The sequence below is a fragment of the Colletotrichum truncatum genome, assembly GCF_014235925.2.
Source record: "Colletotrichum truncatum strain CMES1059 chromosome Unknown Contig_0001, whole genome shotgun sequence".
Lineage (NCBI taxonomy): Eukaryota > Fungi > Ascomycota > Sordariomycetes > Glomerellales > Glomerellaceae > Colletotrichum > Colletotrichum truncatum.
In genome coordinates this window covers 1,278,561-1,305,065 of record NW_027222398.1, presented here as the reverse complement: position 1 = coordinate 1,305,065, position 26,505 = coordinate 1,278,561, and the positions used below count along the sequence as shown (strand labels likewise).

At 52.7% G+C, this 26,505-nt stretch overlaps 8 protein-coding genes across 8 annotated transcripts; 2 read left to right on the top strand and 6 right to left on the bottom strand.

Moving 5' to 3' along the window:
- Nucleotides 1-1,079: 1,079 nt before the first annotated feature.
- CTRU02_200318 (uncharacterized protein) lies at nucleotides 1,080-1,815 on the bottom strand (the record flags this gene model as incomplete). The annotated part of the gene is made up of 2 exons (XM_036718319.1): nucleotides 1,080-1,544; nucleotides 1,621-1,815. 2 exons carry the CDS (start codon nucleotides 1,813-1,815, stop codon nucleotides 1,080-1,082), a joined length of 660 nt encoding a protein of 219 aa, XP_036589319.1.
- Nucleotides 1,816-2,625: 810 nt separating this feature from the next.
- CTRU02_200317 (capsular associated protein) lies at nucleotides 2,626-4,548 on the bottom strand (the record flags this gene model as incomplete). Its single annotated transcript, XM_036718318.1, has 1 exon — nucleotides 2,626-4,548. The coding sequence occupies one exon, from the start codon at nucleotides 4,546-4,548 to the stop codon at nucleotides 2,626-2,628; it is 1,923 nt and encodes a 640-aa protein (XP_036589318.1).
- A 1,662-nt stretch (nucleotides 4,549-6,210) lies between these two features.
- CTRU02_200316 (f-box domain-containing protein) lies at nucleotides 6,211-7,236 on the bottom strand (the record flags this gene model as incomplete). Its single annotated transcript, XM_036718317.1, has 1 exon — nucleotides 6,211-7,236. The coding sequence occupies one exon, from the start codon at nucleotides 7,234-7,236 to the stop codon at nucleotides 6,211-6,213; it is 1,026 nt and encodes a 341-aa protein (XP_036589317.1).
- A 4,550-nt stretch (nucleotides 7,237-11,786) lies between these two features.
- CTRU02_200315 (Dynein light chain Tctex-type) lies at nucleotides 11,787-12,498 on the bottom strand (the record flags this gene model as incomplete). Its single annotated transcript, XM_036718315.1, has 4 exons — nucleotides 11,787-12,134; nucleotides 12,215-12,289; nucleotides 12,361-12,399; nucleotides 12,472-12,498. 4 exons carry the CDS (start codon nucleotides 12,496-12,498, stop codon nucleotides 11,787-11,789), a joined length of 489 nt encoding a protein of 162 aa, XP_036589315.1.
- Nucleotides 12,499-13,525: 1,027 nt separating this feature from the next.
- Nucleotides 13,526-14,014, top strand: CTRU02_200313 (vacuolar transporter chaperone 1; the record flags this gene model as incomplete). The annotated part of the gene is made up of 2 exons (XM_036718313.1): nucleotides 13,526-13,559; nucleotides 13,659-14,014. 2 exons carry the CDS (start codon nucleotides 13,526-13,528, stop codon nucleotides 14,012-14,014), a joined length of 390 nt encoding a protein of 129 aa, XP_036589314.1.
- Nucleotides 14,015-14,585: 571 nt separating this feature from the next.
- CTRU02_200314 (uncharacterized protein) lies at nucleotides 14,586-15,248 on the bottom strand (the record flags this gene model as incomplete). Its single annotated transcript, XM_036718314.1, has 1 exon — nucleotides 14,586-15,248. One exon carries the CDS (start codon nucleotides 15,246-15,248, stop codon nucleotides 14,586-14,588), a length of 663 nt encoding a protein of 220 aa, XP_036589313.1.
- Nucleotides 15,249-19,934: 4,686 nt separating this feature from the next.
- On the top strand, nucleotides 19,935-21,920 carry CTRU02_200312 (uncharacterized protein; the record flags this gene model as incomplete). The annotated part of the gene is made up of 1 exon (XM_036718312.1): nucleotides 19,935-21,920. The coding sequence occupies one exon, from the start codon at nucleotides 19,935-19,937 to the stop codon at nucleotides 21,918-21,920; it is 1,986 nt and encodes a 661-aa protein (XP_036589312.1).
- Nucleotides 21,921-23,879: 1,959 nt separating this feature from the next.
- On the bottom strand, nucleotides 23,880-24,486 carry CTRU02_200311 (uncharacterized protein; the record flags this gene model as incomplete). Its single annotated transcript, XM_036718311.1, has 2 exons — nucleotides 23,880-24,257; nucleotides 24,376-24,486. The coding sequence occupies 2 exons, from the start codon at nucleotides 24,484-24,486 to the stop codon at nucleotides 23,880-23,882; spliced, it is 489 nt and encodes a 162-aa protein (XP_036589311.1).
- Between the last annotated feature and the right edge of the window lie 2,019 nt (nucleotides 24,487-26,505).

Here is a 26,505-nt window from a genome sequence, read left to right as displayed (position 1 = left end):
ACTCTCTACATAGTAGGCCAATGCATCACATTCTGCCCTAGACGCTCTTAAAGTGTCAATCTGCATCTGCATTACTAAATAGCAAGATCTGTCTCTGGTCTGTTTACGGTGTATATTAAAGTTGGGTTGATCAGAACTTGCCTGTCTACGCTACTCAGCCATCTCAGCGCCGGGCACAAAGTGAACTAAAGTTTGTTGACAATGTTTTTGTGATTGAAATTGTCGGCGGCTTACAGAAACAATTATACTGCGAATTCATTGGTTATCGACGATGGTTGCAAAGAGAACTACCAACTGCCTTTGCGAGCTCTGGGGTATCGCTAGATTGTCATATGGCTTTCAGGCTGGAGACTAGCATTGTGAGCACCTTGTCAGAGCTAAATCCAGTAGAAAACGCCACCTACAGAGGCGCACGTCGCTACTTTGATGAGCTCGAATAGCTATCATTTTCGTATCTGATAAAATATAGAGCAATGTGCCTCAAGCTTCCATTCTTTAGACGCTCGTATGGTCCAAAGCAGGATGTACACCCCATCAAGTTGAGGCCGGTTTCCACCAGAGTCCTCATCTCTGACAGTTCTACAAAATGATACTTCGATGTGTATATCGTGAATGCAGTATTTATTGGGCAACTAAGAGTAAAAATTAGCGGTTCAAGCAACATTCGCACTCATGTAACCTGGAATCAATTTTGCCTGGTCACGTCTCCCGAGTTGAGCACATGGTCGTTTAGGCCAAGGCAGTTATGCGTTGAAGATGAATAATTACTACAATTTAGACAAGTAATGGCCAATTTAACAGCCATACGTCGACTAGTTCTAGATCATGATCGATGTTTCTCATGTTAGTCAAACGACCAGTTCAACACCAGTAACTCGAAATCGCCGACATTTACCAATCTTTCGCATATCGAATTCGTTATCCCGCCATTCCTGAAAATTCCCTTCTAGCGCCACACACCAGTATACCGTAAATCGTCGTCGTCAATTTCAGCAATAAAGCATCAACAAGCCTGCTCCCGTGATTCCGCTCCCTATATGCCATAACCCGTCTGTCGACACCCTGTACGCCCATGCGTGCTAGTAAACTGACATTCTGGATGGATACCCTTGTGGCATCATGTCGAAAGGAGAGGGCATGTACCACGCGAGGCCGGTTACCATGTTGTACGCCCAACCTCGAGCGGGGCTGATCATGTCGCTGTCGACGTCGATCTCGTCATCCCTTTCCGACTGTCGTGCTACGTTGCGGGCACGAACTGATGACTCCGAGGAAGACTTGTTGCTCTCCGAGAGTTGGTGATGGCGATTTAAACGAAGAAGCCGCCGAACCCTGCAACGGGTGTTCCTCATCCGCCTTGGGGCCGGAGCTTCAGTAGACCAGATGACGGTGGTCCTGTCATCGACGTCTAGTAGTGGTGTGTTGTCTGAATATTGATTGTATGCCATTGTCGATTCCACTTCGGACTCTTGTGAGTTTTCGCAGAAGCGGTGCTGTTGTTGTTGCGCTGCACTCAGCATCTTCTTCTGGTTATGACGACTTTTCTGGGGTAAAGTGTAAGTCGAACGGAAATCTTTTTTTTTTTCGGCGTATGGTTCACGCCACATATGAACTGCTTACCACCGCAGACAACAAGCGCGTTCTTCTATTTCTACCATGAACATCGTTATTACCCAGTGGTGGAGCCCCGGCGGTGACTTTCACTCCCCATGTTTTCTTGGGGCTCCAGCGCCGCCAGGTAGATGACAGTGTTGGTCTTGGCATCACCCTTGCTTGGGATGTCGGCTGCTGTGGGATTGCGCAAGTGTATACCATGATCGCGACTTAACGCCGAGAAACGATTGTTATCGTTCAGAGATGCCGGCATGAGTGTGGCAGACATTGACGCCGAGAGCATGCCTCAAATATATATATATATCATTCTCTATCTTGGAAGAACAACGAAAAAATCCCTCGCGATGCCACGCAAATGCCAACTCAAAAGCATCACAAGTGACGTGAAGTGCCGACGGCATAGAAAGTTACGCAACTAAGCTTCCCACTATGCTCCCGGCGCCTCCGCTATATCACGATATGCCTAATACCTTATGCCGGCAGGGTACACGACGAGTGATCACCCCCTTCCGACCCACCTGCTTGTAGAGCGTTATCTATCAAGTAAACAACCACTATTGGGACAGTACACCTTACCTGTCAACCTTTTCCCCCGGCCGAACCTTGGCTGTAGGCAGAATTAACATCGAGGCGGTACGCCTCGGCGCAGACCGCTTCCAAATTATGCGTTTGTCCGACTCGTAAAAGCATAAACTTCCCCTATCCCACCCAGCAATGGTCGCCGCAAGGTTTATGGCCAAGTAACCAAATCACTACAATGACGCTCTAGTAGCAATTGAGCTTGCAAAGCCTGGAATAAGCTTTGCAGAGAATTAGACGCCAACAAGCGGTTGCCACCTTAAACAACGATCATGATTAAATTCTAATGGGTGGGTATGTGTGCTTCCTAGGGAATTATATACCTTTGCCATGCATCCCTAATTTGAAATTTCCCCAACGCCGTATTTTCCGCTCCAACCCTTGGTATATATGTATGTCACGGCACCATCTATAAAGTTTTTTTTTTTGACTCTAAGGCAAATCACCGACGTACGCGAGCGTATCCCTATGCTCATCGCACAGCCTCGCAAACTCGAGCAGCAAGCGCCACACGTACAACCTCATGTCCTCACGCCTAAGAACTTTCTCCGCCCAAGTCTTGCCTTGCTCGGCGATCCATCTGGCCGCGTCGTCGCCTTTGCTTTTCTTCCCCAGAACCTTATGAACATCCCATCTCGTAGGGGCTTCGTCGTCACCGTCGGTAAAGTAGTCCAGAACCCCGTATAGGTCCTGGAAGGTGTTATCAAGCGGTACGAAGTGAAGCCAGGGTACAAGGCGGTCGTCGTGCCACTCTGTATACACCGTTGCCTTGAGCGGCACGCTCGTCGATAGTAGAAACGCACGGAATCGCCCACTAAAGCTGTACCCGTCCGCGTCTGGTAAGAATTTGCTCGAGAACTGTTCTGCCATGGGTGTAGCATTCACAACGGACAAGTGCGGCGCAAGCCAGTCGCACTCTTTACGGCGGTCATGGCTAGGGCCGCACGAGAGGTGAGTGAATCCAACGTCCGCGAACCCTGATAAGAACTCTCCAAGACGCTTCTCGCGGCGGCGCGTGGTGTTGTAGCGCTCCAGGGGCGGCATATTGAACGTCATGGCGCGGACATCGTTGGCCTCCATGCCGCTGACGGTGGTCCCGTTGAGCATTTCAACTAGGCGCTGGCGGTGGAAGTGCATCCAGTTGTCCGACTGCGTCAGGCCCCCGGACCCAATGCCGCGCCAGACGAGGCGGTTAAGCTTGTCCGGCCAGGCGGGGCCGTGAGAGTCGCCGCCGGTATAGGCGGGGTCGTCGGACAGGTACATGGCGCCCGGGATGAGAATGTCCGAGTTCACGCGGAGTTTTGAGCCGCCAAAGATGGGTATGAGGTCCTTCGTCGTGTTGACATTCAGCGGCTCGACAAAGGTTCCATGTAGCGAGCGGAGATGAGGCTGGACACAGGGGTCTTGGGAGCTGGTGAAGTTCTGCACGTAGCCCTGTCGAGAAAACGGCGCCTGCCAGGAGTACGGCAGCGTTGGCGGGAGAGAGAGGTCTGTTGCCGCGGGGACTTTGCTAGACGGAGAATCTCCAGGGCAAGACTCTCGAACGAGGTCCCAATACTTGCGACGGTCGCCGCTCGTCCACCCTCTCGAGTACGGCTTCCCTCTGGCGGCATCTACGCTGGCCAAGCCCTTGAAATCGCTTGTAGCCTTGTTCTTTAGTAGCATTTTTCTACCCTTTTCCTCTGCCGCGACATACTTTTCCTTCTGCTTCCACGGCACCAGGATGCGCGGCTCTTGCATATAGTTGATGGGCATATCAACGTCCGGTAGATGTTTCGCAAACTCGGATACAAGCGCGGTCCATAAGTCTAGCCATGGCTCTTTCCCCTCAGCATCTCCTTCGCCTGTCGCCGTTCCGTTGCGCACCCGTACCACATATTCACCCGCGTTGGCCTGGCTCGTGATTGTCTTCGCATCAAGGGCCCAGAAGGGCCTCAGATCGTCGTATATGCGGTCGAAAAACTCCTCAACCACAATCGCGTTGGTTTCCGTAGCATGGCGGAACCATTCCTGAAAACCTGGAGGCGGGTGTCTACCCCTCCGCTCCCGATAGCGCTGGGCCGCGTTGTGTAGTGTGCGACTCCGCTTCCGAAGCACTGCATCTTGCCTTGCCCGCGCATCGTGAATCAACCAGTCGATTGAGTTCGCGTTGGGGTCGCTAGCGTTGAATGGGTACTTGAAATAATCGGTTACTTTTCCGTCGGTGAATTTGATCGTGGACGCTTGGGTAGTGATCGTATCGCGGTAGACGTAGGTGCTCGTCAACAGAAATGTCAGGATGAAGGTCACAAGCGCGCCCTTGAGCAGCGGCTTGGCCGACTTGGTGGGCTGTCTAGTGTTGGCCTGCCACACCATTGCAACGAGATATACTCGGCTTCGAGTTGTTATGAGAAATGGTCAGGTCACCGAGAGAGCTCTGCGGGCGATCGACTGCCCATGTTTGACACCGTCGAGGGGAAGGCAAAGGTCGACCAACAGGAAGCAAAGGCCAATCCTCATTTGCGAACGGAGGAAGCCATTATTGCTTTGCGGGTAGTTTCCGCAAAAGAATACGCGGCTCCGGGACCCCTTTACCAGTCGATGTTCCGCGGCGACAAACCCTGGTTCGTTCAACGTGGGGACATGATTGCATGGTGGGGGAGATTGCGCCGAGCCACTTTAACTGAGTAAATGTGAGCCGCAGCTAATGTCTGAGACTCGAGGACAAGAGTTGTGAAAGACATGGCTTGCTAAATCCGATTGGCGTGACATTAAGATGAATTGATGATGTATTGTCAAGCGTGAAGCTCCTATGCTTAGTTTACTGGGGGTTTAAACTTGGCTGTAGGTTTTTGGACTGTTGGCATAACTAGGGGAGGTTAATGGTATGGCCTCAGCATGGGTCCTATCCGACCTTTTCCCGTTCCACTGAGAGCAGCCTCAAAGGACATTCAAGTCAACCCAACTTTGTACTACTCGCCCTGAATCCCCCCGAATCAACGAATCGAGCTTGAAAACAAGTCTGTCTCCGGGCAGCAAGCTCAGATTTAACACACACAATAAATAGAGGCCATAAAGGCTGGCGTATGCCCTTTGTCTGTTTCTCAATGTCTGTAAGTGGCAGGCATGCCCAGCAGTCAGCGCATAGGGAAGCAATTGTTTAGCTAATAACTTTTGAATGTATACATTCCAAAGCCAGCGAGAATTGAGCCTGAACTTCCCATTTTTTAGTCGATATTTATTCTGACATAGGCACGCTACATCAACGGAATGAGGTAGTCCCACCTATTTCAAGTGTTGCATTTTTGTTGTAACTCCGGACTAAATGACAAAGAACGCAAGACCTATCGCTTGTACGTGGTTAAAGAAAGAGAGAGCCTATCCTCGATACATAGTTTTCTGATTTGTCCTTTGTAAATCCAGCTCAACAAGCAGGCAGCCAAAGTCATATTCTTGTGTTCAGGCTTTCACAACTAAGAGTCGAAGCCCCTGTTACTGATTTTTTTTTGGGGCAGCAAAAGCAACCAATGGTCGCAGGATGGCTTCTTCAAAAATGAAACATTCTGCAGGGCTCCGCAATCTACCTGGACCAGCACTACGTCATCGCCTTGGCTACACCAGCGGAGGGGCAGAAAAGTCGACACTTTGAAGGACGGAGCTTTTGATCAACAGCACGGATTCAGAATTGAATTTATACGATGAAATACATTGCTCATAAGATCATTTAGCTATGACAATCCGCAACCTAGCAGTTTCCTTTGCTTTCCCATCTCCTTCAACTTGTCAAATCTGTAAATAGTCGTAGTAACCACGTGTGAAGCCGTGTCGTGAGCTTCATTCCTAGTCTCCATGCACCGCACCTATTTAAACGCCTTCTTTCATAAAATATGCAATTCTCGTCTGTCGTCTGTCTTCGTCATCCTCCTCTTCATATAAACTCCTCGCTGTGATCCTGCGGGCAACTTTTCGTTGCTGCCGCTAATGTATGATACAAATCCAAGTTCTTGAATAGAACTTCGTCAAGCTTAACAAAACCCCTCACCTGGAAGGCTGAGGGGGCTTAGCGCTGTGCCGTCCACAACGATGGGGGTGCTTTGGCGACTTGATGGAGCAGTGATCAGCCGCTCCATCAGGAGCGCGACGGCCGTACTTCTTCGTGACTTCGCAGTACTCTCTTTCCGGGCCCATCCACACGCGAAGATGGCGATATAGCTGGCAGCGGTAGTGACCGCATTTGCGGCAGTAGACTTGACCTTTAAGTCGCATGCCTTCAAGGTGACGAGCATGTTCCTGTCCATCAGTGGTGGTGGTGGTGGTGGTAGGTGTGGAAGTACCAGAGCTAGACTGGGGGATGCGACGGCTAGCAAGATAAAATGCCCATTCGAGGTCATTAGGTCCGCTGCGGTGCGAGGACAAGGGGACGATGCCATGCATGCGACGGTGAATGTCGTAGAAGTGACTGTTGGTCAAGCCCAGGCAGGCGCTGTCAATAGGATCGAGGTGGTCGAAGATGGCATAGTGTAGCTCAATAGGGAGGTCAAAGATGTCCATATGCGCTGAAGGGCGGTGCGTGCGTGGTGGTGGCTCGTAGTCCATGACAGAGTAAGAGCGTCGCGGGGGTGGCAAAGGAGGCCTTCGAACCTGGGGAGGGTGTGGCGCATGCTTCATCTCTTGTGCGGCGAACTCGCCCTGTTCAGGGACTGGAGAGATGGAGCTCGAGCTAGGGGTATTAGATGCCTGCTTCTCCATGGGAGGAGCAGGATATTGCGAGGCGTTGGGTGCAGGGCTGACATGAGAAGACGCAACGGGAGAGTCGGTGATGGACCAGCCACGGCGAGGGGTGCGCCAGCCGCCGCGTTTCTTGTTCAGCTCGTCCTTTATAGCCTGATGCTGGCTGATTTCCTTCAACATAGCATGGCGCTCTTCGCGGCTCATCATCTTGTCCTCCTGATTAGAAGCCATGCTGCTCGCAAGGAGCATGCGTGCCAGGGAGGCGACGTTGTCGTCATGAGAGGGGGGAGCATGCCCATTTTGGGAGAGGCCTGGAGAGAGGACTTCGACCATGATGAATGAGTCCTGTATAATGGCAGAAAATAGGTTGAATTGTCGTCGAAGGCCCGGGGGGGCAGCTATTCGACGATAAATTTGATGGTGGTGGTGGATGGATGTGACGGCGACCAACCGTGTTGAACGCCGAGTGTCTCGTACTATGGGAGGGTTTCTCGTCCAATACGGATGAATTCAGCTGAGATGAGGGGAAGCTGATAGGGCCAGGTAAAGATTCGTCGTAGGTGTTTAGTTGTGCCTACGTTGAGGGGAAGTAATGCTTCGAACCTTCCAGTTGGCGGTCAAGTGGTTCGCTTCAAGTGATGTCGATGTTGTGGCTGGGAAGGCCGATGTCGTCTAGGGATGTCGCTGATGAGATGGTGTGCCTCAATAGCAAGTTCATGAGTTAAGGTGATGAGCCGATGCGGACTGGATCGGGAGACGTCCTTGGATATTTAAGGGTACGTCAAAGGCAAAGTGACAGGACCCTGAAGGGGCAAGTCTATGTGCTGATCGATTGAATTCTTTTAAGTACAAGGAGACGGGAAGGCCTGGATTAAAAAAGGGTGTGTAGTAGTGGTGGTGTGACGGAGAAAGACTGGATTGAACAGGGCCGGGTACCAGCGATTTTTGGCCCTCTGGGCTTTAGACTGGCCAACTCAAGCAAGTCACCGGTACATAGGCCATTTGAAGAGGATGCGCTGCTGGGAACTAGATAGGCCAAGCATAGCAACATCGACCAGTGGTAGGCCAGGTTAGCGGTGGGGTTTTGGGGGTCCAAAAAGCCACTGGCACATTTGCCCTACGCCATAGTTGCCAAGTACGGTAGATTTGTGGTCCTCTCGGGCCAGCATCTTCCAGTGTCCTCCCCTGATGAGTTAGCGGCTTAGCGCGAGGCACGACCTGCTATTGTTGGACTTTGCTGAGAGTTGACGCTAGGTACTCCCGGCTTAGGCATGCTTGAGGGTTTATTCTCACCCTTTCCTTTGGTTCCTTCATCTCTTTTCCTTTCGCCCTGTCCATCAGCCGAGGGGACATGGCAGAAACAAAAACGGGGAATTCGGTCATTCCCATCCTCGCGCGAATCATGAACTATGACGGCCGATAACGTATCCAGAAATTATGTCGACAATCCTCGCGAAAACACTGGAGAAAGATGGAGATAGCTGACACCAGACTCTAGGTCTGTAACCGGCCAAGGGACGAGCCCTTCCCCGTCCATTGAGCCACTCAGCTGCTGGCTAAAGAGAATGGGAAGGGTCTTTGACGTTGTCTCTGCTCCCCACCGGTGGGTGAGGTAAGGCGCGCCAGTGAAGTCTTGGGTACTTTCAAGTTCGGACGGACTCGCTGCGAGAGAGACCCCAGGTACCGGTACTTGGTCGGTTACTTTCGTCATAAGGCCAGGACGGCGCATGTAATGTGGGCAGCCACTGGAGAAAGTTGGAGGGTAGCTCTGCACCACATCTGTTTACATCAGATCCGAGAGCAAAGCTCGGCGTCTCGGAAAAGCGAGAGACGTGAGACCTTTCACACCTTTCGTAGAAACAACAGTAGACAACGACGCAAGCCACCGCTGCCCATCGACGAATTGAGACTACATTTTCTGATTATGACCCCTCCATCACCCCCTCGTTTCTCCCTTTTTGCAGTTGGCTTTCTTCCTTAACCCTTTAACCAAACAGCGGCCGGTGTGGGAGATGCACAACACGACAGGGGACATCTGCAAGCCGGCGCTGGCTGGCAAGCCTTGATAGGTCATATACCCCCTCCTTGGTGCGGTTCTGGAACTGGCCAGACGTCAACTGCATGCACATCCAGCGCATGGAAACACAGAACCGCGACGATGGCTATCGATGAAATGGAACCAGCAACCGGCCCAGTGCTGCTAGCGGCGGCCCGCAGCGCTTCGGTTATGGGTATGCTTGACCATTTTCACTTACAGCCGTTCTCGAGAGTCTAATTGCGAACGCAGTAGATGTTCTCCCGCCTTCTGTTCGTCTTAGCAGGGGGTCACACACATTGACTATCGCTGATGCCGCTGGCGCCATCGACTGATGTGATGCTTCTGTCATAGACCGCCACGGTCTTGATCCTCGAAGCATAACTCTCAGTCGATAATGATGAATCTAATAAGCCATCAGGTCATGACCAAAGTCCCGGTCAAGGACAGCCGAAGCAAGCCAGCAACGCTCCCATTGTCGACCACGGGTAGGCAAGACAGGTCTTACCCCAGGAAACATGGTCTCATGACCACGACCAACAGGCCAGTAAGGCCGTCGTTGTTGCATGGCACTCGTCGCTATCAGACCAGGACAATGTGCATGGACGCCTGTAACTTTTCAGATGCCAACAAAACTGAACCAGACCAGAGGAGGCAGGCACTGCCTTCTCAAGGGATCGACAACGTCATGCTCGGTGATGTACTTGGCCGTGCAGGCGTACATGTATACCATGCAAAAACCACCCCCGGTTTTGTGGGGGACCAAAGAAGCGGTGGCGACTTCTCTCGGTGAAATTCCAGTGGTAACCTATCGCGGCCTATTTCCGTCTATCAAGTTCTTTGGCCAGCCCCAATAGCCGCAGGTGAAAATCAAATAGAATACCTTCAACACCAGCCGGTATCCCCCACACACATGCATCGGCTTGCCAGGTATTTACGACAGCCTCGTGATAAGCATTTTTGACCTCAAATGGAGCTCTTGTCTACGGAGATTGAGCACAAGATAGAAGAATACTCATGATCCGTGACCTAGAAAGACATGTGGACTATATTTGCCCTGAGTTACCGACTACAGACCAGATAATCGAAACACGGCCTGTTTCGCTGGCCTGACCCGGCGCATGTTGCCAAATTAATTCGAGCTTTTCTCCCGCTTCGTTTCGGCGGATACCGATTAGGCCAGCCGGCGCAGTGTACAGCGTCAACCTATGATCTGACTCTTGCAGCTCACTGCCGCTTCCAGCAGCTACGAAGATACGGGCGAAGCTCGGCACCATGTGCGGCAGTCACGCCCCGATGCTACGTATCGATGGTACGGAGAGATCTCCTACAGGCTCCTATAATTTTTGCGAGACGTGACGGATGCACTGGTAATTCGACAACGTCTAGGCCCGAGAGTTTCTCGTCCACCTCGCAACCATTTCAATTATCGGTCGTCTCCGAAGAAGGTGTCGAGGACGACCGGCGTGGGTGCGTGGATACCGGAAGCAGCACCGGCACGTTTACTCCTGGTGCTGACCTTGCCGTTCGGGCCCAAAACATGCAATTGTGTTTAGCTTTTTTAGACGGCCCATCTCACGAAAATGCGGCCATTTAGACTTGGCGCAGTGAACGGCAGCAACTCTAGACTTTCTTCGCGACTCGTGTGCTTCGCCCGCGAAAGCTGTTCCATCCGTTTCAAATATTATGCTTTTCTCCAACACCATCATTCGGTAGGCACGCTTCGTCCATTCCCTTAATTGGGCAAAATGGCGAAATGCTAGATGGAATGTTATCTAGAAGAGAAATAAAAATAAAAATAAAAGGGATCATCAGGGTCCTACGATCTTAGGATTATGTGGGTTGACGTCGCCACCGTGTCATACAACTGGAGACCGTGTTTTGAGGTTTGCCCCAATTGATGATAGAATCTCGTGGGTCCCCCATTTCAACTACACTTCCGATGTAAAAGTGGATAGGCTAGAGAAATCTACGCTTGCAGCCCGAGCCGCTTGTAATGGGTGTGTGTAGCTTGAATCGCGCCGCAGATGGACGTCAGATCTTCCCTGCTGCAGAATGCTTGGATACTCGCTCCCTACACGGGGGGGGGGGTTACTGAGCACTTTGGTTGAGACTTGAGTTGGTCATTCAATTCAAGTACACACTCTGCATGTGCTGGGCACGTGAGCTGCCACATACTTTATCTGAGTGATGTATTGTCATGGCTCTGATCTTATAGCTCCGGTAAGGGAGGAGCAGGAAGATGCATGACAAAGACACTTCTGACCTCGCAGGGATGACGCAGCAAGAAAATGCGTCGTTCTCAATCTGTCCAGCGGTGAGGTCACAACACAACAAATAAACAAAGAAAAGCCGAGCCAAGCATCTGGGGGCTTGAAGGTGCATAAGATGGTTTGTGATGTATCGTGTTTCTTTGTTATCATCAAAACTCCGGCTGTTGGAATTCGACAGCGTAATTCAAATCGCGATAGAATAGACCTGCAGAGACCTCCGTTCGCTGTAGATGCCTGACTTTTTCTTTCCTTCTTGAAGATGAAGACCGACAGACGCAATCCCCTTTCGGCTCGCTCGCCTTTCAGTATATATACCAAACACCCCATTCGCCAATGCCGAATCAGTCCCATTGCTGGGAAGAGCGATCCTCCTCCGCTCTCTCTGTCACAAAGGGATCTCCCGTGCTCGACGGAAACGACCCCATACCTCTGGCTAACGCGCGGGGAGAGCGACAGGGCTCACATCTTGGTCTCCTTCTCCGCCAGGTGTTTCAGTTGCCGCCAGCTTAAGCTTCTGCTTTGCCGCGGTAGCCTCAGCACCTTGCTCTTGCTGCTTCTGGTATGGCTTGTTCACCTTAGATGGCAACCCAGATGAGCATGATAACGACATCCATGCCCTTGCCCTCACCGCCATCGTACTTGTAGCTCCACATGCCGTCCTTCTTCTCATCCCAGTAGGCGCCGGTAGCGCTGTGCATGCCGCGGCGGCCGACGTGGGGCTTGCCGTCCGTGCCGGTGGACGAAGACTCGGCGCTGGTGGAGATGTGCGGCTCCTCGGAGGAAGCGGAGGTGCCCTTGGACTTGTTCAGGCTCGAGGTAGGTACGAGATGCTGAACGATTGTCGAGTTGCAGGCGAACTTGTACGCAGGGGCGGAGCCGCCCTGGGGGGTGGACTCCGAGATGACGGCCTTCAGGACGGAAGACTGATGCCACGGTGGTTAGTTTTCACAGGGGCTAGAGCTTTCCCGATTAGGTTGGGGAAGAAAAGGGTAAGAAAACGTACAATGATCTGGGAGTTCCACTGTTCCGTCTTTGCGTGGTCGTAGAACTCAGCAGAGCCGATCGCAGTTTGGCATGCCTGAAGGGTAAATGTGTCAGTCGCTGTTGCTGTTTGCGTCGGTGAGACCGTTGCGCTGCTCGCGGGCTTACATCTGTGGCAATCTGCTTCAGGCGGTTGAAGGCAACGGGCTGTTGAAAACGTCAGTCGGACCGTCCAAATCGCGACATTGCATGCCAATCGCAGCGGGGCAGTCTTCTTACGGGAGTAGCGGTCGTGGGGGCGGACATCTTGAAAAGTCGGCTGCTGTTTATTTAAGGGGGTTGTATAAGCGGTAGTGACCTGCGCTGGGTAATTGAGGTGTGGAAGTCGCAAAGCGTGAAGATTACTGTAGACAGAGAAGGTGTTAACGGCGCCGAGTATCGTTTATTTAAATCGGGGGTGTGTTTACCAGGTGTGATGTGGTGGTGTTGACGGTTACGAGATAAGGCAAGACAACAGATGAGGCTCCTCCACAAAAAGTTCCGGACGTGTTGTGATGCGCAGCCCAATTGGGGCGCCTCGCGTTGCACCACGGGCCGTCTGGGGGCTCCAGCCGCAGGTGCGCGGGGCAACGGGTCACGTGGAAGCATCATGCTTAGACGTGACTCTCCAGCCACGGTTTAGTAAGCATACAGGCTATTCAGAAACCCCTGTAGCAAGGTTCCCCAATCAACGTCTCGCTGGAATACACGTGCGTCTCTCTGCCGCAGTTCGCAGATGCGGCGTGGGTCGAAACTGTGGCTGGTGGATAGCTCTAGCCGTGCTGTGCCTAGCGTCACAAGTTCTGCGATGGACCTTTAAGGGAGACAGAGGGGCCGTGGTGCAGTGCGACGCCTCCGTCGTATTGAACAAGCTTTCAAGCGGGTTCTCTCGGTTCGGTTAGGTTACAAGTCGCTCTCGTCTTTTGCCATTGCTCTTTCTCCGTTAGTTTTCTCGTTGGCTCTTTTCTCTCTCCGCATTCACTGTTTCCAGTCATCCTTGACCTTTTTTTTTTCTTCTTGTTCGGACGAAAAATTAAAACAATAGAACAGGACCTAGGCGACCAATTGGCGTTGTCGCAATCTTGACTCCTCACTGCAAGCTCCCCAAACGCCTCAGAAGAAAGCCGTTGTTATCCAACAACCTTTGCGACTCGAGTCCGAGCACGAACGACGCTAAGCCATCAGCGTCGGGAACGTCGAGCCGCGAAAACAACTTCACCTCGTCGCTGCTGAACGACCTCGATACCTATCGCCACCATATTCCCCTCCAATCAGGACATAACAAGCCGCCGAGATGTCTAGCCAGCCTCTTCTCCAGACTGCTCCGGGTACGTCTATTCCCTTGTACAACACCAGGATCCCCCTCTCAGCCCCTCTTTCTACGGCAACAACATGACAAAATCATGAGCTAATCCTCACCTCAACAGGCAAGCGCATTGCCCTCCCCACGCGTGTCGAGCCCAAGGTCTTCTTCGCCAACGAGCGTACCTTCCTCTCATGGCTCAACTTCACCGTCATCCTCGGCGCCCTCGCCATCGGCATGCTTAACTTTGGCGACCGCCCCGCGTTCATCAGCGCCTTCCTCTTCACTGGTGTCGCCATGCTCACCATGATATACGCACTGGCGACGTACCACTGGCGCGCCAAGTCGATCCGCGTCCGCGGCCAGGCTGGTTTCGACGACCGCTTCGGCCCCACCTTCCTGGCCATCATTCTGTTGTTGGCCGTTGTCGTCAACTTTGTCCTCCGAATTACCTACTCTTCCAAGGAGGGCAAGCACTGAGCCGCTTGACTCTTGCGGAGTGGCAATGGATGGCAAAAGGTGAACTGGCGCAGAGGCAGTCGACCACGATAGCTAGTCAGCTGCGCGGCTTGGGCTTCGTGGTGACGAGACGGGGCTTGTGTAAGTAGGCTGCTGGTGACTGGGAGGTGTCAGATCAGATCAGACCAGCTTGTTCTTGTGTGTGGGTGAAAGTGCTTGCTTCTGGAGTTGAGGTTACGTATATCCTGCTCTTGCAAAGTTGTGATTATCGAGGTCCACGCAAGTGAACCGGGGGAAAAGTGCGTGCATTGTGATGGAGTACTGGTATCCGGAGACATTGCATCAGTCCGCATCAAGACTGCGTATTTATGCGTGTATTTATGTGATAGAGTCATCTTTTTGTATCATGTCTATTCTTCTTCGCCTTGGGTATCAAAAACCGTGAATCCCTTCTTCTTCTTTTTGTATGTACGACCAACGCCTCGTAATGCAGTGTGCCAATGTTATATCAATTGGCTTTTTTGAAAATAGCCTCCCATCTCCATGTCATGTAACCCTTGCTCGCCTTCGTCATTGTTTGTCTCTGCTTCTGCTATGATGCTGTGGCAATTGTCGAGTCCACCTGCGGCTCATTCGTCTGGACCGTCACACCCTCTTTGGTCTTGAGCTCTGGCATTGAATCCAACGAGAGGAAGATGCTGAGTGACAAAGCAGCACGCTTCGCTGGCTGCGGCAGGACGGCCCTCTCGAACCGGCTCTCCATGACCTCGAAGTCGTCGTCCTCGTCTGAGTCTTCGTCCCCGCCGGCACCACCCAGCATGGTCTCCTCCACCACTTCAGCCTTGGGCGGCAACTCGTACATCTTGTTGTACTGGTACCACCGGCGACCCTCCTCCTCCACCACGATGCGCTTTACCTGCTCCGAAATGGTAATCATCTTGCCGACCTCGCTCGGTCGCGCGTACAGGAGCACGGCTCGCTTCCTCGGATCACCGTCATCCTTGCGCAGGTGTTGCAGTACCCAGCTCACGCGCTTCTGTATCTTCGTCGACGAGATGGTAAAGGCCGGTAGAACATCGTACTTGGCTCTTAGTTCGGTAAGGAGAGCATCGTGGAATGGAGACAGCGGCGTCGTCGGCGAGCCGGTCGGTGATGGCTTGCCCTTCTTTGACTCTTCCGGCTGGATCATGATCGGTGACTTCCTCTTCTTGTTGCCTTCATTGTTGGTGGCGGTGGCTTTGGCGGGGTTCTGCATCCTTTGGTTGCTTGACGGGCCTGAAGGGGCTGTCCCTCAATGGCTCGGTAAAGCAATCAATCCCGCGCGGGGGGCGGAATGCGGTTGTTATACAGAGGAGGTCGGCGTAAGCTTGGTAAGGCTGGCGTAGGATTTCTCTGGCAGAAAATGTGCGGCGGGATGAATTATTGGGGGTCCCTCCCAAAGTCTTATCGGATAAGAAGCTTGGACCATTTACATTCGGAGCCGATGACCGGTGACGAGCCACGGCCCGTGATTTGCGACAACTTTGGCATGTAACGATTGCCGCTCCTCGGGGATATTTCAGGTCTATGAACGGTTTCCCAACATTAGGAATGCGTCCTAGGTATTTTATGTAATCGTTTCAAACTACGGCTTGTTGTTGGTTGAGCTTGTAGCCCCGTCTACCTCACGACATGCTGTCAGGCCTTTGCGATGGGGTAATTCTGAGAGTCTCGTGATATTTCACGTGATGGTTTTCAATTGGGTTGATCGATCTGCACACTCCCCATTGAACACGAGCTTCCTGTCCGGCTCGCCGGACCTAGTCTAGCTTTCCGCGGAAGCAGGAAGACTCCACTAGGGCAATCCGTCTATGCAGCGCGGGTCGTGGCTTTTCCATTTCACATGTTTGTTGTGGCCTGTGCGGCACCGCGACTCATCTTGAAATGCGCCATTGTTTTGATTCGTGAGGCGCCGGTACGAGCACTGCCGCTTGCAGTCTCTTGTAAGCCCGAAGAAACCGACATCGAGATGCTCTGGGATGGGCATTCCATACTCTGCACTAGCAGATGGTGGAGTGCAAGATGGTGTCGTGAGTGGAAGCTCCAGAACAACATCAAGGCTCGCTACTGAATCATGGCCCAAGCACTATCTCGTCATTGAGCAGATTCCAAGAGGGTCTATGGTGGTTCTTCCCCGAATTCCCAGCTTCCGAGATGCTGCATGCTGGCCGAGCTGCAGTTGCATCAATCCGTTTCGCCTAGAAGTCCACATTCGGCTCCCGGGATGAGGCCTGCTGGAGTTTCGATTGCTGGTAATGGTAGGGATGTGCATGAATAGCAGGGTACTTGTGCGTTACATCCTTGACCGGTGAGCCGGGGCGATTAGGATACTGTTTCCGCAGACCGCCGTTGCAGCGTTATGGGGGAGAGCGTCTTGTTTATCGAATAGAACCTAGGCGCAATTATTGTACCTCGTTAGCAATCTTCAGGTATGAAACCAGAAATGGACAAATGCAAAAGCTGGGCACGCCGGGTGGCGTGGCGCATTTCAAGCGGCCATCCATGCCTGCCTGCATGTCGCACCCACCCACCCACCCCCTCAGCGTCCAATAGGTACAAACAATCCCACGGCCCTGGCTGTCAATTCAGAAAGTCGCAAGGCTCTCGAAGAACTTGGGGATGTGATGGTCGAAGAGGTCGATAAGGGGACCTTAGTGTTTGATGTTGCACGAAAGGGGTCGAAGTTGGGGCGGAAGAAAAGAAGGCACAAGAGAAGGGGATGGAAATGGGGGAGGGAGGGGAAGGCGGATGCATGGCCTTCCCTTGCACCCGAAGGGTTCCAGCTTCATGCCATCCCACATCGCTGGTTGATCTGCTTGCTAGAAAACTCTAGTTTGTGATGGTATTTGGAAATTCTAGTCTGTCAAGGACACTAGACACATGTTCAGCCTGGCGGGAATGGCAAGCACCCATCCAGACGAATAGGATGCAAGCCCGCGGGAGAGTACGTGGAGAAGAAGGCGCGGTAGTGGGCGCAACAACAGCCGCCATCAACAAATAAGATGTGGTGTTTGTTGTTTGCATTCGTCAGTATCGAGTGAGAGAGAAAGGGGAGAAAAAAAAAGAGGACTTGTTGACTCGTTTGGGCTGACGGAAATGCGCCAGCCAGCGCCATGCCTCCAAGCGCACCCCTCACTTTGTTGAAGTCAATAACACGCGTGTGGAATTGATGGTAGGAAGCATCGAACAAGCACCTACCATGGCCCAGTGGTAGCTAGTCCTCCGGTATGTACTCCGGATTATATTGGCAGACAACAAGAAAACAGCGGCGCACTGGTGCTTTAGCGTTGCAATAGTAGCTGCTGGAGGGTCCCGACTCAGTGGGCCCATGAAGGAGGTACTCTGTTCCATTCCCACGCCTCTAGGTTCCTTAGCTTTGGGCGTCTTCTCTTTTTTGTACCACCCCCCAGCACCAAAAGGACGGCAACGGCAGACAGGCGGGTGGGGAGGCACGATTCTCACACACCACGAGCTTTCCCCATCTTCTCATCTTTTACTAAGGAAACCTTGCCGCTGTAGGTTGGGTGGCCTGGGTAAGGTACTTTGGCAGTGAGTGTTCGTTAGTCAGGTATAGGTTGATAAGACACCTGTTGAAACCTTTACAAACAAAACATGATTGAAGTAAGGTAAAGTAAAGTAAGGTGGGTAGATCGACAGCGAGACCTGCTGTTTTGTTTGCGCAAGAAAAAAAAAAAAACGAGTTGCTTCATCCAATTTTGATTTTATTTTTCTCGCCTTCTTTTTCCCTACATCCTTCTCCCCTACATTTCCCTCTTACCCGTTTTCTTGATCATCACCAAAAAGGGTGATCCCTTTTAATAAGCCTCCACAACAACTGTGCCCATATACCTTGGAACGCCCACTTCCTCAGTCCCGTTCTATTTTCGGGGCGGCGATAAAACACGCAGTGCAGCGTAGCAGCGACCCGGCTGCGAGTTGCAACAAACCGAGTTCCCCCGTCCGTCTCATCATCCATCCATCACACGCTCCAGACAGACAGGTCCAACACGGGCTTACAGACACCGACAGAAGCGGGAGCCAGGAAGAACAGCGCTGCGTCCCATCTCGACAGACAGGTCCCTGAGCGTCAGCCTCTGACTTTTCACTATTATTATTCTTCTTGGGTCTTTCTTTGCAGTCTTCTTTGGCAAGTTCAGTGCGCTGCCGCTGCCGCTGCCATTGTAGCTGACGCTGTCGCTTGTCTGCGACTGTGTGCTGCCCGGCGCCGTGTCCGGCATCGTCCTAGCATAACCTCTTTCTTCCTCTCTTTTTTTCCCTTCTTTTTCTCTCCCGACACACACACGCACCCCTTTTAGATACCTGACTCTCGTGCCTTGCCGTTTCCTCTTGGTCGAACCGTCCGGGTGTTTTTTAGGTTGTGTCAACATCGAGTCTACTTCTTTCTCCCTGCCGTTCTGAGTGTGCTGTCGTGTTCCGATCCCCCCTCCTGTCTCTGGGTTCCCTCGCCTTCTTTTTTTTCTCTGGCGGCGGCCCTTGGTGTCCATCTCTGGGTCAAACCAAACAAGTGCATTCCCTCGTTCCCTCCTTGTACCTCCCAACAGGCCAATCAGGAGCGAGATCTCATGCACTATCCTTATCCACACCACCCACATCTCACATCCCCGTCTCCATTTTATGCCCCCCCTTGCATTCAATACACAAATTGCCTTTTCCTAGTCGGCCGGGTCCTCTCGCATCATAATCATCATCATCATCAGCAACAACAAGCCTACGAAGTGGTATTGTACCACCACCACCACCACCACCACCACCACCACCACCACCGCCAACGACCAGCGTCTAGCAAGGCAAGCCCACAATTCTCAAAGAGTAAGAGGGGCCTCCTTCTGTGCCGCGACGCCGCACCAACCATCAATCAGCGACACACAAACCACCACGAGCCAAGGCCAAAGTACCATCCATAGCGCAAGCACGGCACCGTAAGCTCCCCACCTCTTTTGCTGATTCCCGCTGTTCTGGTACTTCCATCAACTGCCACGGTCCTGCTACTCTGTTACTCTGGCCCCCCAGGATCCCAAGGCCCACCCGCACTCGCAATCACTCCCTCCCACACACCCCCCAAGAGGCCAATTTCCCACCCAAACTCGCTCACGTCGTCCGCCTGAAAGAGGTCCCCCCCGTCGGTTTACCTTATTCTCTCGCTCTTTCTGTTGCGATTCCTATCTCCAACAACTCTCTCATCTCCTCACAAACACCCTTCCTCTTCCCCCCAAATCCATACCAGAAAACAACACCGTCCGCCCGACACATAGAGAGAGCTTTTTCAAAAGGCGTCGCCCTTCTTTTGCCCGCCCGTCTCTCTTCGCGCATTCATTTCGTTTTCTTGCGCGATATCGAGGCTTTCATTAGTTCTCGGTTCTTCTGCGTCGCTGTCTTCGCTGCGCGACCCGTCGCAATCCCATCCCTTTGTCGCCCACCTTCGGCGCCTGGCTTTCTCCTGCCTTTTCTCAACTTTCTGAGGAGACGCCCGACCACATCATCGCCCGCGCACTCTGTCACCTCCCCCCCTGCCACCCCTTTTCTGGCCCCATTTTGGCCAAAGCCAACCAAACACCTCGCACACCCACCGCCGAGGCCACGCCCACCGCTTACACACCTCTGCTGGGGATTCCCACTGTTTACGTCAGCCCTTGGTCCTAGCTTAGCACAACTCAGCTCAGCACCAAGCATTGCAGCACAGCACAACGCATTGCGCATTAATTGCCCCATCACGTTGTTGCAGCTGCCTGGCTCGTCCGCCACTCACTGCACATTGCCACGCCACAACATCGTCCACGCCACGTCTGTCGTTGCCTTGCGCGCCTCGTCTCGCACTGCATAAAGTCGCCTGCTCGTCCGCTCGCGACCTTCCATCTCATTGTTTCCCACTCAGAGCATCCCCATGTTCCGGTTCTGGGGTTCAGAGCGGGGAAGCGAAACGACAGTCGGAATCAGTCATCCAATGTCGTCATTTGCGCAAAAGCACCAGTTCATCCTGCCGCATCCAGCTGCGCCAACGACATCTGCTGCATCAAGTCCTGTCCGCCCTCAAAAGAGGCGATTGTCCAGTGTCGACGACTCACCTGCACCAAATGTGCCGTCAACCAACAGTGAGCAGCCCTTGAAACGGGCAAAACAGGAAAGCAGCAGTCCTTCCGTTGCTGACATTCCTTCCTGCGATGCTGTCGCGCAAACCCCAGTGCCCGCAGTCGCACCCGTGCCTGTGGTTACTCCTGAATCTGAGCCTAAGGCTGCTTCTGAGGTGACTAACAACATGGAAGAGGCGTGCGATGCGATTCAGTACCAGTTTGGTTTGGAGATTTTGCTCAAACACAACGAGCTGAGACTAATCAATCAAGAGCTGGCGAAATGCCAAGTCGCCCTGGAGCAACTGCGCCGCTGCCATCTCATTCCCTATCCCACTACCTGCCCCACCCCGGCGCAAATGTTGGATATCAGCAATGGCAAAGGCCCAGTTTTGCAGAACCGTCCGGGAGAGTCTGTTCCCCAATGGGCGCCGCCTTTTGGGGTCGTCGATGGTCCTTACGCTCGACACTATGCCAAGTGGCTCATCCCAGATCCCAAGTTTGATGGCATGCAACCTGAATGGTATCCCGTGCATGAGACTGCCCGTAGCAGAGGCTCAGTTGAGGGAAGAACAACGAGAAACAGCATGTCTGACCTCTCAAGCGCGAACAAGAACCGCCCGGTCCGAGGTTTCGCTGGCCAGAAACTTCAGTCTCTGTCCAGCGGCTACCCTCAACCCAAGGAAAAGGCTGGACCTTGTGTTCTGAAGCGCTCCGACGGTCAGACGGTGAAGCTCGTTTGTCTGGATTGCAACCGAGAAAACTTCAGCAGCACTCAGGGTTTCATCAACCACTGTCGTATCGCTCATAGGCGTGACTTCAAGAGTCACGAGGAGGCTGCTGTGCACTGCGGCCATCCTATCGAGGTCAATGAAGGTGGTGGTATTGTCGGGGAGGAAAAGCCTCCCCCTCCGGCCCCTGCCGTCGCGCCTGGTCTCGTTCACCCCCTTGCCCAGTCCGACGTGTCTACTCAGCAGGCTTATGTTGCTTTGCGCTCAAGGATCGCAGATTCGCTCAAGCTGTACCGTGAAGGCAAGCTGCCTGGTGTAACAAGCATCCCCAGCGCCCCGAAGACGGTGCCCCCGAAACCTGCTGCTGAGAAGGCTGAAAGCTTTGTCGCTTCGGCTGACACCCCCTTCCTTTCACGGCTCATGCAGAGCAGGAACTTCAACGGCAACCTCAGTGACATTGTCAGTGACGCCAAGGAGAAGATTTCTCTCGAGGACGTTGCATCCCCAGGAGAGGACTCGGAAGAGGCCGAGGCTGGTCTCAGCACTCCCAAAGGTCTTGTCGCTCCCGCTGCTCGCATTCCTTCTACCACTATGCGTGTCCCGGCAAGAGCCGTCATGTCCCCTGTGGCTTTGGCGCCGACGAGACCGACAAGCAGCAAGGGCAGGTCGCCTCATCTGGGTTTCGCCTCGCCGCCGATGAGCAGTCCCGACAAGGACGAAGCCCCTAGGATGATGATGCTCCGTGACGAGGATGTTGACATGGACGCTGACCTGAGTCCCAATACGATGGTTAGCAACAATGCTCCCTCGCTCGTTAGTGATGACGGCGAGTACGACGACTCGGACGACGGCTCGTCCGAGTCTGGTGTTAGCGACCGCATGGACGCCGAGTCGGTGTCGGATGTGGCTGAGATCACACTTGACGAAGATCATGAGGGACGAACTCTCCATCACCGGGAAACCAGCAGCGTTGGATCCGGTACCGCTATGCGTCTGAAGAAGGACGAGAACAAGCACGTCACCTTCGTTAGCCCTGTCAACAACAGCGCAAAACGAGCCCGAAAAGTTTAGAGCGTTTTCGGTTTTCTTAACGACCGATAATGCCCTTTTTTGTTTCTGCACGAAGATTATCACTTCGAGGCAAACCACCTCAATTTCGCCACCACATTTGATTTCACTTGCTTTCTTCTGGCGATTAAGACTTTTTTGCGCACACATACTCCCTTTAGTCGACGACGTTTTATTTCCCTCCTCTTCTTATTCTCTTTATTCACTCGACTCTGCGCAACCAGGGGTCATTCGGACAGGCGAAAAGCAGGCTGCAGTGATGTTGTGGCCGGAGATGGGCAATGTCACATGTTAGAGATATGAACCGGGCGTAACGGGTGTTGGGAAGCGTCTGCCTTTTTTGCGTATTCAGTTTTTTTTGTTGCTTTTGTAGACTTTATACTGTTACAACTTCACCCTGGATGACAGCCCCCCAGGAGTGGGAGACATGTTCCTGGAGGAACACGACGAGGGAGAAGGTCTCCCATGAGGGGATACAACGCTTGCAAGGCAGCTGTAGGATTCAAGGACACCCGTGTTGTATCATAGCGATTGGAGAAGAAGGCTTGATGAAAACCAAAAATATGATGATAAAGAACCAGCTCGTGTCGAGCTACCACTACTTTGGACCCAGTTCTTTCGCACGTGATCTTTCAAGTTGTCTACCAGCCATTGACGTTACCATTGCTTGCATGTGAGCCGCCTTGGATGATGTAATCCTCGCATTGCCAGGGACTTGATGAAGATCACCAACTTATGGATACTCTCCACCGGCTCCAAACGAAAATCATTACCAAGGGCTGAATTGATGGCATGGCCAGCACCAATTAGCTTTCGTCTTCCTCTCTAGTGTAGCTCAGCAGGTTTTTCCCTCTCAGTCTCTAGGGGTTGTGGTTGTGGTTGGTCTGAATCCGGTCCCAACGGACCCCCCCCCCCCCCCCTTCTCTTTTCACATCATTTCTAGTTATATCAGACTGCAACCCGAGACAGAAACCACATGCAGGATGTTTCCTTGCGCAGTTGGGGGAGGGGAAGGGGGGCACGCTGTTACGTGGGAATGGGACCTGCAGTTTTTTTTGTTTTTCTTTCCTTTTTATTTTCTTTTTTCCTTCTTCTCTTGATGTTTCAGAACAGGGGGGGGAGGGATTGGGATACATTAGTATAGTTGCTGAGTCAACTTATCTCCAATATTTGTTTCTCTCCTTCCCCCCCCCCCCGACTACACCCATGCATGTGCGTATGCGTAGTATGCGGGTTTGTCGTCCAATCAATGGTCTGATTGAGGACAGATTCAATGTCTCATACGTTGTGGGAAAGGGGAGGGGGGTGGTGCGGCTTCGTCGGGGTCACGTCGGGGTTGTGAGGTTGAGGGCTACCGGGCGTGAAACAATTACAAATCACTGATGTGTTTAGACACGATAATAATTAGAGAAGAAAGCAAGTATAGCTGGCACAGAGGAGGAAAGGGAAGGATGGACCGGGGGCGGGAGAATAAAAAAAAGAAGGTTTTCGGCGGTTGTTGTTTTGGAATGCATTGGCCTGTGAATGGGGAGTGAGCAGTGGTGGGGACATGTTATTTTCAGTATGATTAAATTGGCTTCGTGTGTTTCCTGTCTTGTTTGATGATGGGCATTTGCATGTTTCTGTTTGCCCGCATGCTCGCATGTGTTCGTCTGTCGTCAAGCCATGTTCATGAAATTGTGCTGAATTAGGTAATTACAAAGATTAGCCATGTACAACAGGTATCTTTTCCCCTCCTTTCGAGGTCGCTATGGCCCTCTCATATGCAAATGCGTAGGAAGTTATCCTGGAATCCCGATTCCTTGATCCAAAGGCTGTTTTGCACCGTGACATTATCGCTTAAAAGACGTGGGTGTTTGGTAGTAGTAATTGTAGAAGTCATTTGTGTGGTTTTCCTTTCTCGTTTTGGTTTGTTTGTTCCCTTTCGTTCCCCAGGGGGATGTTCGTTCGGCCGCATACCATTTACAGGACGGCAGCAACGACACCAGCGACGGCGAGGAGAACGCCACCAGTGTTACGGGCGAGCTGGCCAACACCCAGGTTGGGGGTGCTGGTGGGAGAAACGGAGGCGGTGGTGGAGGCGGCGTCGTTGGTGCCAGTGGTGGCGGCGGCGGTAGGGGTGGCAGAGTTGGAGGCGACGGCGGCGGTGGCCGAGGCCGACACGGAGGCGGTCTTGCGCTGAGCGGCGGAGCCGTAGAGAGAAGCGTTGCTGCAGAAAACACCCACCTGCTGCTGGGCAGGGGAAGCACGGGGGTCGTTGGGGCAGTTGTTGTAGCAAGTAGCGACGGCCTGGTAGGCGGCACAGAGGCAGTCCCAGTCGTCAGCCTTGCAAGCCTTGACCTGTAGTGAAGTGTGTAAGTCAAAAAATATTCTCGAAACATAGTCATGACGCAGCAACCCGGAAAGGAGATCTCATGATAAGGTCCAATCAGGTCTTTGGGATAGAATTTGCGCGTACCTTGTTGTTCTCGCTTGTCAGGCAAGTCTCGACGATAGGCGCAGCATCGCACTTGGGGTCCTGGGCCGCGACGGCGGCGACGAGGAGAGCGAGGGGAACGAAGAACTTCATCTTGACTAGGAAGTGGGTTGTTGTGGAAGAGGCTGGGTATTAAGAGTGGTTTGGTCGTACGTAGATCCGAGAACGACAGGAACGTGTTGTAATGATGCAACGAGTGTACAGAGTCCGAGACTTTTGCCTTGCGTAGCGAGTGACTTGATGAACCTCTTAAGAAGGGGGTGCCTATTTGGATTTGAATCGGGAAGACGGGAATAAGCTGTTGTTTTACCAACTGTGGGTTCGTGGAGGCTATTACAGGAGAGGGATGAGAAGGGGAAAAGAAGAACTGGAGCACGAGATGTGAACGGGCAGGGTGAACATTAAGTAAATTAGGGACGGCAAAGGCAATTTTATCACAAACGTTGTATCCGTATGATTCTGGGGGGGCGTGGGCGCGGCGACGCTCCTCGCTGCATCTACTGGGGGTAGGCGAGATGGGGACTAGGAGCTAGAACTGCCCAGGATCACAGACGAGGCGGAGGAGGAGAAGGAGGAGGAAGGGGGTGAGATGGCGGCCGCGACTAGACCGAGGAGGGCAAATGGTGGCGCGCGCCGCTGGCAAATTGGCTACTAGCCTGGAGGTAGACAGTGGACACAAAAACAGAGAGAAGCAGAGAGACTGAAAGAAGAGGGCTTTTTTCTCCGGCTGAGGAACCAACGCGAGTGGAGGGAGCAGGTTTCGTGGCGGGTCTCCAGGGGTTTGGTTACTGCTTGACTGATGGAGATTGATGAGGCTAGCGAGGGAGCCTTGGAAAGGGTAGCAGTGTATGGATATGCAGGTGGTGTGGTACCCTATCCGCCCTCTGCAGGAGAAGGGGAGTGGATAATGGGGATAGGCATGGTGATGGCGTCAAGCCCCGGTTGGAGGAGTCGGAGGATCGAGACGGGTGATGGAATAGGCACAGAGAGAGAGAGAGAGAGAGACGGACTGAGAACCGACTCCTTGTGACCCCGTGTCCTTGTCAATCCCCGCCAGAGTCTTCCCACTTTGACTGTAGACAGTACAATATCCGCCCATCCTTGCCGGGTTCTGGCGGGAGTACGGACGCCGTTGTACGCACCGCGCACGTCTTTGTGTTTCTTAGCTCAGTAGCCCCAAGACCGCGGGCGTTTCTAGAGACCTGAACTTTTTGGTTTGGAAGTTTCCTGTGAAAGGAAAACGAGGGAATGTCTAGAAATTATGGGCAAAGAAACGACGATCCAGGGCCGGCGCTAAACTTTCAAGCCCTACAACAGCTGCAGGGCAGCTGAAGGGACAAGCTCACTTGGAACCTGGAACCTCCCTGCCTCGTCACCAGTACTGCTCCCTCACCCAAGCACCAGATACTTCTGTCTGACGGGTCTTTCCAGCGCAACTAACTGTGCAGAGATCGATGATGGTTCGACTTGCAGAAACGGAAAGAAAGACAACAGCAGACGGAGACGAGGTTCGAAAAACGGGCCACACGTACATGGGGCCCGGACGTCGAGATGAAGTTTAATCTCAAAGGGGGAGACCCGATATGGCAGCCCAATCATTGGCTGGTAGTACCCCCAAACCCCTGGCTAGTCAGCCATCAAAGAAGCAGTCGTTGGGGGGGAACCCAATTGAGCCAGGGGGGCGTGCGGCTTCGACGGAAGACTGTAAGGATGGGTTACACCGAGATGCAAGTGCCGTTCGTGGCGGCATTCTGGTCCAAGTCATGGATCAAGCGACGACATCGTGTTTCTCGACGTCAACTTCCTGCTTATTGCAGATGCAGGTATGTAGGCATGCAGGCAAGCAGGCAAGCAGACATCTGATCTAACACGGCACCGGCGTCGCCTGTCGTCTGGTGTTTTGCTGGTGGCTTTGATCCTAACGAGAAAGATCACGCACGGTGTTTGAATATGACCAACGAAAAAAAAATGTTTCTTTTTTGGGTGAATTCTAACGAACCTTACCCTTTGACTGGACCACTCTGCTGTTTTTTGTTTTTTTTTCTTCGGATTGGAGTCTGTGACTCGTGTCATGTCGTGTTCTTGGTCCGAACTCGTCGCGTTCCACATCTT